General features: G+C 34.7%; 1 protein-coding gene across 4 annotated transcripts; it reads right to left on the bottom strand.

The window, feature by feature from the left end:
* Positions 1–413: 413 nt before the first annotated feature.
* LOC149401992 (uncharacterized) lies at positions 414–2,864 on the bottom strand. 4 transcript variants are annotated; one of them, XM_089609730.1, is made up of 5 exons: positions 2,624–2,864; positions 2,042–2,118; positions 1,710–1,941; positions 796–1,105; positions 414–661 (listed from the first exon to the last, which is right to left on the bottom strand). In XM_089609730.1, exons 4-5 carry the CDS (start codon positions 1,010–1,012, stop codon positions 513–515), a joined length of 366 nt encoding a protein of 121 aa, XP_089465856.1. In that variant the 5' UTR covers positions 1,013–1,105; positions 1,710–1,941; positions 2,042–2,118; positions 2,624–2,864; the 3' UTR covers positions 414–512. The 4 variants fall into 4 exon arrangements, 1 of the variants encoding a protein (XP_089465856.1); XR_016296129.1 differs by lacking the exon at positions 796–1,105 and having other exon boundaries at positions 425–661; positions 2,624–2,861; XR_016296128.1 differs by lacking the exons at positions 414–661; positions 796–1,105 and adding an exon at positions 1,141–1,538 and having other exon boundaries at positions 2,624–2,860.
* Between the last annotated feature and the right edge of the window lie 6,768 nt (positions 2,865–9,632).

The following is a 9,632-nucleotide window of genomic DNA, read 5'->3' as shown; positions in this document are numbered from 1 at the left end:
AGGATGGTTCTGACAAGTGGGAGAATTACGTACGGGGTACCATAGATGACCTGCACATGTTGCGATTAAGTACATTGTTTAATTAACCATTATGATTTTTCGATCACAAATTATGGTCATAGTAGGCATCAACCTAAATCTAGAGGTGCTCTTGAAGCTAAAGGCTATGTACACGGCTCTTTGAGTCATTTGTTCACAGCTACTAATGAAGCGGATTTCACCTCACTTTTTATGAGGTCGAAATCATAATTTCTATCCTATTTGATTTGTTTTGTAAGGAAAAAGTTGGGCCTCAGATCTCATTACTGGATTTGAATCAACGAGATTTGAAGAGTAAAAATTATGAACAACGAAATATCACGATTTTATTGAATATGATTGAGAATATCGAGTAAAGGAAAGTAAAAGCAAGAGAAAACAAGTATGGAAATTTGCTTAGATAATGTAAACAAGGGAATGAATGACATTGCTCGTGCGCTTTCGAGAGGTTGAGCTACTATTTATAGTCGTTCTCACTGCCCACGTCTCTCGATATCTTCGGCGCCGAATTGCTCTGACCTTGCAGAAGTCTTTAGATTGTGGACACGTTGCCTTGAATCAGTCTTCTGGCTCAATGTAAAGGTAACGTCTTTGTTGACCACGTAATCTCCTCCACGTAGTCCTGCCATGCACAAATTTTATAGGCAATCCCTAAACTTACAATATATCTAGTCGATAAAATTGTAATAAAAGAAAAGACACAAAACGAGTGTTATAAGATATTGAAACTCTTTAAGCCCATTTGAGCCCACGAACCAGGATCGATGGCTTCGCGGGAAGAGTGACTAGAATCTGAAACGCCACCTCTTAGAGATAGCCGCGAAAATATGTTGCACATGTCGATCCCAATTGCCTTGTTGTTATTCCTAATCTCTTCCAAAATCGCGGCAAAACCTCGTTGCTTCCAATTCGAACTAATATCCAAAAGTGACTTAAGCGCATCAAATCCTTTAGCCTCGCCCTTGTCCCACATCCGGGAAGCCACCTCCCCGACTTCACGCCGTCGAGATTCCCCTTCAAGAACAAATTCGGACTCTGTGCGGGTCCCACGCTCTCATCAATCATTCTATCATCGCGAACCCATCGATCCCCAAAGACAGCAAAGCACAGATTTTCTTTAAATGAAATCACGGCTGGAGATGATATCCTTCCAATCACAAGTATATTATGATTTGTTGGCATACAAGTCCTATTTCATCGCGATTCACATGAAAGACACCATCTTTGTTATAGATTCACATAAAAGATACTCGAAAAGGGTTTTCGTAGAAGATGCTACAAAGAGTAACACCCATATATTTGATTGTATTACATAAACTAATCAAACATTATTCCTTGAAATAATCAGGTTAAAAAAAGCATTTTCTTTCTTACAAAATCATAACAGAATAAAAAACAAATCTTCTTAAACCAATACTCTCATCTCGGCATTGCCAGGAAAACACTACGACGCTCCACCACCCTTAGCCATGATGTTCATTTATTTAATTTTTTTTTTGCTGCATTATCAGTTACAATTCAGTAGATAAATTACCATGGTATTATTATACAGCATTCTATTTTAAAAAGGAAAATAAATAAGAACTCGGAATACGTTTGCACCCTGTAAAAGAGCCGAAAACTATGATGCTCCACCATCGAACTTCAGTGTTTGTTGAGTAATTTGTTACCTTCATGAATTTCGAAGAGCCGAAAAACTCTTCTCTCCTGAGACGTGATGTTTGTCTTTGATGCGCACACCATGAACCATTCTGCAAACTCAAACACAAGCTTCGCTTCAGTACTTAAAACTATTATTACCATACTCCCGAGTCCCCAAAGCAAAATCTTGGGCTGAAATCAAGGGAGAAATGTAAATAAGATTCATGTTGAAGTAAAGACACGGATCCATCTCCATCAAACCTGCATTGAAAACAAAAAAAAAATAGAAACATGAGTAAAAGCCAAAAATGGAAGGGAAATCTAAACAGGATTGAAAAAAAGATAGAGAATGTTTAATTACCAATGGTAGTGGCGTAGTGCTACTGGAGCGAACTTTAGATTAGGACCGACTTGAACAAAATCACCGTCCAAGCACTCCTGTGATTGCCAAAAGTCCAATTACAATTCCAAAGTTAAAGAACACGTTTTGATATAGAGATAACTACAAGCTGTTTCTGCTAAACGTTCTATTAATTCAGTTCAAATAATAATATAAAAAAAACAAAATTGAAATATTGACATACAAAACAGTCCTATTCATACCACCACTTCTATTAGAGTGAAGTGATTGTGATTAGTGAAACTATTAATGAGTTAAATCGACTCTATACACATTCATGCCGCGATGGGAACATTCTTTCTCCTCAATTGTCTTTCCGAATTCATTTCTCTCTAGGCCAGGGATCATATCACATTCCATACATCATTTTCACTCAATTTAAGGTTTGATATGAAAAATCTTACAGCACTCGCTCAATTTAGATTCTGAGTTCAATTGGAGGAACAAATCCAAAATCCTAGCAATGAACTCGAGCTATACTGCGATTCTATCTTTGAATTCATTTCCATATATATTATCGAGGAAGAGAACCCAATTAGAAACCTGAGAGGAGGTTGGTGACGAGCAGCGGCCACGGCGGAGCTCGCGAACACGTAGCACCGATACGCATCTTTGACGAATTTCTGTCATCTAAGATTCGAATTCGAATACCACGCCAATCGTCAATGTAATCAAACAGTATGGATTTAAAAAAAAAAAAAAAAAAAAAAAAAAAAGAAGAACAAAAGCGATGAACAAGTGACCGGAGAGAGACTCAGAGAGAAAGAGAGGGGAGTAAATAAAAGAAGGAAGAAAGAATAGTTTGGTAAAGAAAATAAAAGAGGAGGATAAAATTGTATAAATTATTTATTCTTATATTTATTCAAAAATTTATTGTAACCAACCAATCATTTATTTTATTTTAAGAATTTAGCCTAATTTTTATTTTATTATGTAAATAGTTCACATATTTTCGCAGGTATAATTATACTCCGGTGAAGAATAATTAAGTTAATTTACTCTTTCAACTAAGGGCGTTGTAGATTTATAGTCAAAACTAAACTATAAAATTGGGATATAACCAATGTTTGCATATTTTTAGGAAAATAGCCAATGACAATTATATTTGACTTAAATATCCTTATATTAAATATGTTATAATTAACAAAAAAAATGTAAATAATTTAAAAATTCGATAATTAATGACAATTAATGTACCAATAGTGAACTCCGGTTGAATTCTACAGTAGTAGATAAGATTTTTCATCCAACTCAATAGGTCTATTTTTGAAGCTCTTCTCGCTACGAATCCGTAGGATTTAGAATCACTCGATTTCGAGTTCATATGAGGAAGATATGGATTTTTGAAGTTCTGATGAAAAAAAAAAACTGTATGAGAGAGAAAGTGACGAATCACTATAGCAAAAAAAACGGATGTAAGCACAAAATAGGAAATTTGACATGCTTATTCAAGTGCCACCTCGTCTGTTTGTCTATTTTTCTAAAAATTTCCAAACGTTAGCTATACCTTAAACGTGATGTTTGGAATGGCCTAGTAAGTTACAAATTTCTTCAATTAATTCTATTTCTTGTGAAATTATTTTGATTTATTGTACAGTTAATTTAAGTTACTTCAAAAATTTCTATTTAGTTTATTTAATTTACTAGCGATGGTTGTGGTTGCGCAAGAGGTGCAAAAGTGAAGAGTTGGAGTCAGAGAATACTTACTTCAATTTACTCTTCCAGTTTATTTAATTTACTCTTCAAGTTAATTAAATTTACTCTTTCAGTTAATTAATTTACTGCATACCTGGTGGTGGTGGTAGATTTGCGCGGATCTGGTGCCCCAGTCTCGCCGCAAAATCTCGAGGTGAGTAAAACGGCTGAGCCGACACATTCAACGAGTTATTCATGATATTGGAGGAGTTTGTGTTCTCCATTAAGCCAACACATCGAACAACTTACCCGCGAACTTACTTCATCAGAATCACTCCATCGGCGCATGCGACTCGTTCATCCCTAACACTCACGAATGCACTGAGCGAACTGAGATCTCCAAATCGCTCCATCAGTGTCGGCGAGGCGATCGAACCTCTGAGCAACCTCAAAATAGTCTTCGTTTCCGACCTTGTTCCTGTCCATATGAATTTCAGTCCCTTGAACGCCTTCGTCGTGCTAGAATTTGTCCGATCAAGCCTATTCGCCATCGGTGGCCTCCCGGCCGACGAGGCCATCCTCTTTAGCTCGTGCAAAACCTGTCCAAATTTGAACTAAAGCTGCGAGTCCTGCGACGCCGTCAGAGGCCTTTTCTCGGACTCTCCAGCGCCATCGTTGTCGCGGATAATCTGGATGAGGACGACGTCATCGAGGACGAAGCCCGAAACCGGAGGATTGGTTGAGCATGGTCGCAACGTGTGGGTCACAAAGTGATTTAGGGTTTCATAGTATTTTGAGAGAATGATTCAGGTCGCAATTAAGTACATGTGCATTTTTGTAACTTCGCAATTAAGATGAGCTATTTTTTAAATAATTCAAACTTGGCCTATTTTTTAAAATGAAAGTGGGCTACTGGATGTCATGTCCTGAAAAATTAGGGTGTGAGTTTTACAATGTACCTAAAAAAATAAGCTAGTTATTATAAAATCATATTTCTTTAGATATTTTTCTAAATATATAAAAATATAAGAAAAAAAAGTTAGTCACTCAGATAGAAATACACATTAATAAATTTATAACCAATGATAATTTAATATGTGTTTGTACATGAAAGAGCAACTCCAATCCTAAAAGATGCTCACTCGTGACACATCATCATAAATACTATATATTATTAAATAATATTTTTATATTACTAAGAGACAATATTTAGGCAACATACTTCAACGTGAACATCCATAAAAGTTGTCAACTATAATAATATTTTAAGGCATATTTTTTTTATATATATTTATATCCACTTTCTATTATTTTAGCATAAAAATATTGGTGAGCATTGGTGTCATATATGAGCACCATTGCCATGATGATTATGACAATTTAAGTTGCTCAATGCAATACCAATGTGAGTTGCTTTGCAACTCCCATTTGAGTTGCTCTGATAGTCTTGCTCTTAAATAGTGTTGATGTTAATTAATTGTTGATGGTATATTATGTACAAAAAGATAAATAAATAATAGTATGGCAACAATTAAATTTTGATCCATATGGCTGTTTGTCTTCACCTGCTCATGGTAATGGTAATGTGAAAAGTTTTATTAAGTATTTAAATTGCCATGTGTCTATTACACAAGCTGCCAAATGTCGCAAAATGAGGAGGAGATCTAATAACCCTGGCTCCTTGCTATATATGTATGGTTATGAATCAAATATTTAAATATCGTAATATATCGATACCGACGAGGTCTCGGTAAAATATCAGTTATAACCGTTGTCGTTTTATAAATATCGTTAACATATCGAAGATATATCGACAAAATATCGATATATTGTGGTAGTTAAAAAATTTAAAATATCGACAAATATCGAAAAAATCGTCCGAATTTGAATTTTTTTTAAAATAAAAAAATTATTTTTTCTTTATTTCATATATTTTTTTCTTTATTTCTTTTTTTAAATTGGCTAAGTAAGCCACCTAAACTATAAGAATTGTAAATTAGCCAACCTTTGGTAAATAATTTGCAAATAGCCAACTTGCATACGTGGCAGCCTATTAACTATCTAAAATATATGTTTGGTTGTGCTAAATAAGGCTTTTATTAATCTGTTAATAAGTTTACTTGGCTATTTACAAGAAATTAACCAAATGTGGGTTATATCTCAATCCACTATATCCGTGTGGCTATATAACTTAATAACCCTTTTTTTTATTCTTTATTTATTTTACTTAGTATTACTATTATCAATATTTCCTTATTTATATTTATTAATACACACAGATATAAATATATATATATATATATATATATATATGACAATACATATTTATATGTATATATCTATATGTAAAATAAAAAATCAAGCTTTTGAATATATATATATATATATATATATATATATATATATGTGTGTGTATACATACATATAGTTATCATAATTTTAATTTTAATTTTTACAAAAGAAAAAATCAAGCTTTTGAATATATATATAGGGAGAGTGAGCATATTAGCCCAATCAACCCACCAATATTAGGAGAATAGCCCAAGTTTGAATAAATTAAGTGAATAACTCAATTAATATTTCATTACCTAAATTACCCTCATATATAAGAGCAAAACTCAATTTTCTCAAAACCTAAACCTAAACTCGTTCTCATCTTCGTCCATTTCACGCCACCGATCCACTTCACGCCGCCGATCGCCGCTGATCCATTTCACGCCGCCGCGTCGTCGTCAATCGTCGTCTATCCTCGTTGCTGATCCCTAACGTCGCTGGCGAGATCCACCATAGACGCCGTCAAGATCCGCCATAGACGGCGTCGATTCCGTCGAGCTCCGGCGGCGGCGATGCTCGGAGAATCGACGGCTCAGATTGACTCGAAAATCGGCGGGGGGAGAGGAATCGACGGCGGAGAGGAAATCGACGGCGATGAAGGGGATTGAGGAGAGGCACTTTGTAAATTCGCGAATCAGTTAATTTAATTAACCTACTGGAGTGAGTTAGGTTAATTAATTAACTGATTCGTGAAGGATTTGAAATTCACAAAAAATTTACAAAAATCATAACTTAAGTCAATTGATATTCAAAGTATTCAATTAATTAACCTAATTCCGAATTCAATCATTTAGTAAATTAACTTTACTCACAAAAAAATCAAAACCTAAACTAATATTCAACCAATAAGTTAATTAATTAACCTAACTCACTCCAGTAGGTTAATTAAATTAACCTATTCGCGAATTTACCAAGGGCGTTATGGTCTGAGCCGAAAATATGAGTTATTTGCTTAATAAAATGAAACTTGGGCTATTCCGCCAATAAGAATGACAAACTTGGCTAGTTACAACTAATTTCAATATATATATGTATATTTCTATATATATATATGTATATTTCTATATATATATATATATATGTATATTTCTATATATATTCATATAATTATCATTTTTTTTATAATTTGTTAAAATATATTATAAATTAGATCATTAATTCATTGTATGTAAATAAAAAACAATAATATTTGAGTTTATATTAAAAATTGGTAGCGTTTGCAAACTATTTTATTCTTTGTAGTGTATTTTGAGTTTATTTGTTGTCTTAAAAATGTAGTATTTGAGAACTATTTTACCATACTAATAAATAAATAAATAAAGAGTTTTCTAAGTAACTAGGCCACTTATAACTTTTGTGATTTAGCCTATGTTTGGAGTGTTTTTAGGGAAATAGTCAAACGTATTAGGTGGCAAAATATTTTTACTTTTTTGTCCTTCAATAATTAAAGCAATTTTTTAAAATCACGTTATTTTTTTTTGCCTTTTTTTTGTGCATGTTAAATTCCTATTTTGTAGAAGGTAGTTACCAATACACGTTCTCTCTCTATCTTCCACGTTCTCTCTCTCTCTCTCTCTCTCTCCACAAAATCAAATCTGGGTTTTTTTTGTTAACCACGTTCTCTCTCATTCTCTCTCTCTCTCTCTCTCTCTCTCTCCACAAAATTAGATCTGGGTTTTTTTTTTTTTTTTTTACCTTCAACATGCCAAGATGACGAGGAAGACGCCGAGGTCGCGGGCCAAGGGGACAGTCCAGCCGAAGAAGTTGTCGCCGATGACGCAGATCGGCCGGAGGTCGGCAAAGGCTCGTCGGAGCCAGATCAACGCCCACATGAGGCGGTTGACGAGAGAGTATGGGAGGGAGAGCTTGGAGACGGGGTCGCGACGAGCCTCACGGTGGTGGTTGGCGGGAGAGACGATCGGAGCTTGGTTAGAGGTGGCCCGACTCTCACTGTTAATTTTTTTTTTAACAGTGAAGATTTTCGAATGTCAGTTTTTGGAAAAATGTAGAGGTACATATTATTTATTTACAGTTATTTCCATTTATTTCCATTCAAATTACTTAAATGTGGAGAATGAGATAATTTCCAGTAATTTACGTTTATTATCTGCGTTAACAGGTTCATAACCTTTCCCCCTTTGCTAAAATATTTTGTTGAGATTTGTTAGAGGTTAAAGGCTACGTATAACAATTTTGAAATTGTCTGTTATTTTATATCGTTATTGCCTATTATTTAATATAATTATATTCATTATTTCCATTTGATTAAGTAAAAGGGCAAATTAGTCTATTATTAATTGACACCTAAGCACGTTGGTTATTTCCCTAAAAGTTATGAAACATAGGCTAAACACAAAATCTATAGTTTCAAACTGGCTATTTTGCTACACTGCCTATAAATAAAAAGCCATTTTATCTTTTGAAATTGGAGACATATATAAGATTTATTAGTATCTAGCCTCTATTAAGATGGGAGATTAAAATAGTAGTCAAACTATTAATTTATTTTAAAAAATAGCCAACATTGATTAAAGTCCCAAAAATACTATTCTCTCCCACACCCAAACACCATACCACAATCTTCCTCTGTGATCCACCGGATCTTCGCTGGAGACTCTCCGTCGATGGTGCCGAAGAAGGAGCTTCAGACTCGATCGCCACCGCCTCGTGTCCCTTCCGGAGAAGCTCGTACCGGTTCTCCTCATCGGTGGTTCCGAGGTTTATTCCGATGTGGTTGTCGCTCGAGTCGCCGAATTCGGAGTTAAATCGCGTGTCGAACTCACGGCGATGGAGGTGCGATTTCAGATTCTAGGGTTTTTGTTTGACAATTAATCGGATTAACTGTTACAGTAATCTGATTAACTGTGACGAAATTCTTCTGAAAACAATTTCGAATATCGACGAGTCTCGCGGTTGCGCCGATCCGACCGTTCGAAGGTCGCAAGTGCAGTTCTACATATTAACTATGATAGTTAATCAGATTTACAATGAATGTTAATTCGATTAACCGTGACGATCCTCCTCTGGAAACGATCTCAAACATCAGCGATTCCTGCGGCTGCACAGATCCGACCGTTTGAAGGTAGGGTTGAGATTTCGCCAGTTGAAACTTTGATGAAAACTCGGATTCCGACGCCGAAGACGGGGGAGATGAAAGTTAATAAGATTTCTTTTTGTTCTTGTTACAATAAATAAGATTTACTGTTGTTTTTGTTACGGGTAATGAGATTTACTATTTTTCTTGTTACTGTTAATATTATTTACTCTGACAGTTAATAATAACAACTCTTAAGGGTATTATCGGAATATTGGAATGTTATTATAACAAATTGGTTACTTTCCTAAATATGTTAATAGTTGGACTATAATTTTAAAATAGATGACTGTTTGGGCTAGATACCTAACTAGCCCGCTCATGTATATATATTAGATTTTTTAAAATTAAATTTTGTTATAGGATTTTCGTCGATATATTCGTCGGTAGTCGATACATCATCGGTACCATTAATAGTCGGTACTGAAAATTTTATAGGATACCAATATCGGACCGTCGGTAGTCGATATATCAAAAAAATCAAAACCT

This window comes from Urtica dioica, chromosome 3 (assembly GCF_054948205.1).
Source record: "Urtica dioica subsp. dioica isolate 48M chromosome 3, U.dioica_male_clone48M_v1_H2, whole genome shotgun sequence".
NCBI lineage: Eukaryota > Viridiplantae > Streptophyta > Magnoliopsida > Rosales > Urticaceae > Urtica > Urtica dioica.
The sequence above is the reverse complement of the archived record's forward strand: the minus strand, read 5'-3'. Positions and strand labels throughout refer to the sequence as shown.

What these genes read in the sequence shown, in the direction of transcription:
- LOC149401992 (XM_089609730.1), bottom strand. Translation starts at nt 1,012, where the DNA reads ATGTGGGACAAGGGCGAGGCTAAAGGATTTGATGCGCTTAAGTCACTT. An exon ending in CCGCGAAGCCATCGATCCTG is followed by an intron (nt 662 to 795) that starts GTTCGTGGGCTC and finishes TGTGCATGGCAG; the next exon opens with GACTACGTGGAGGAGATTAC.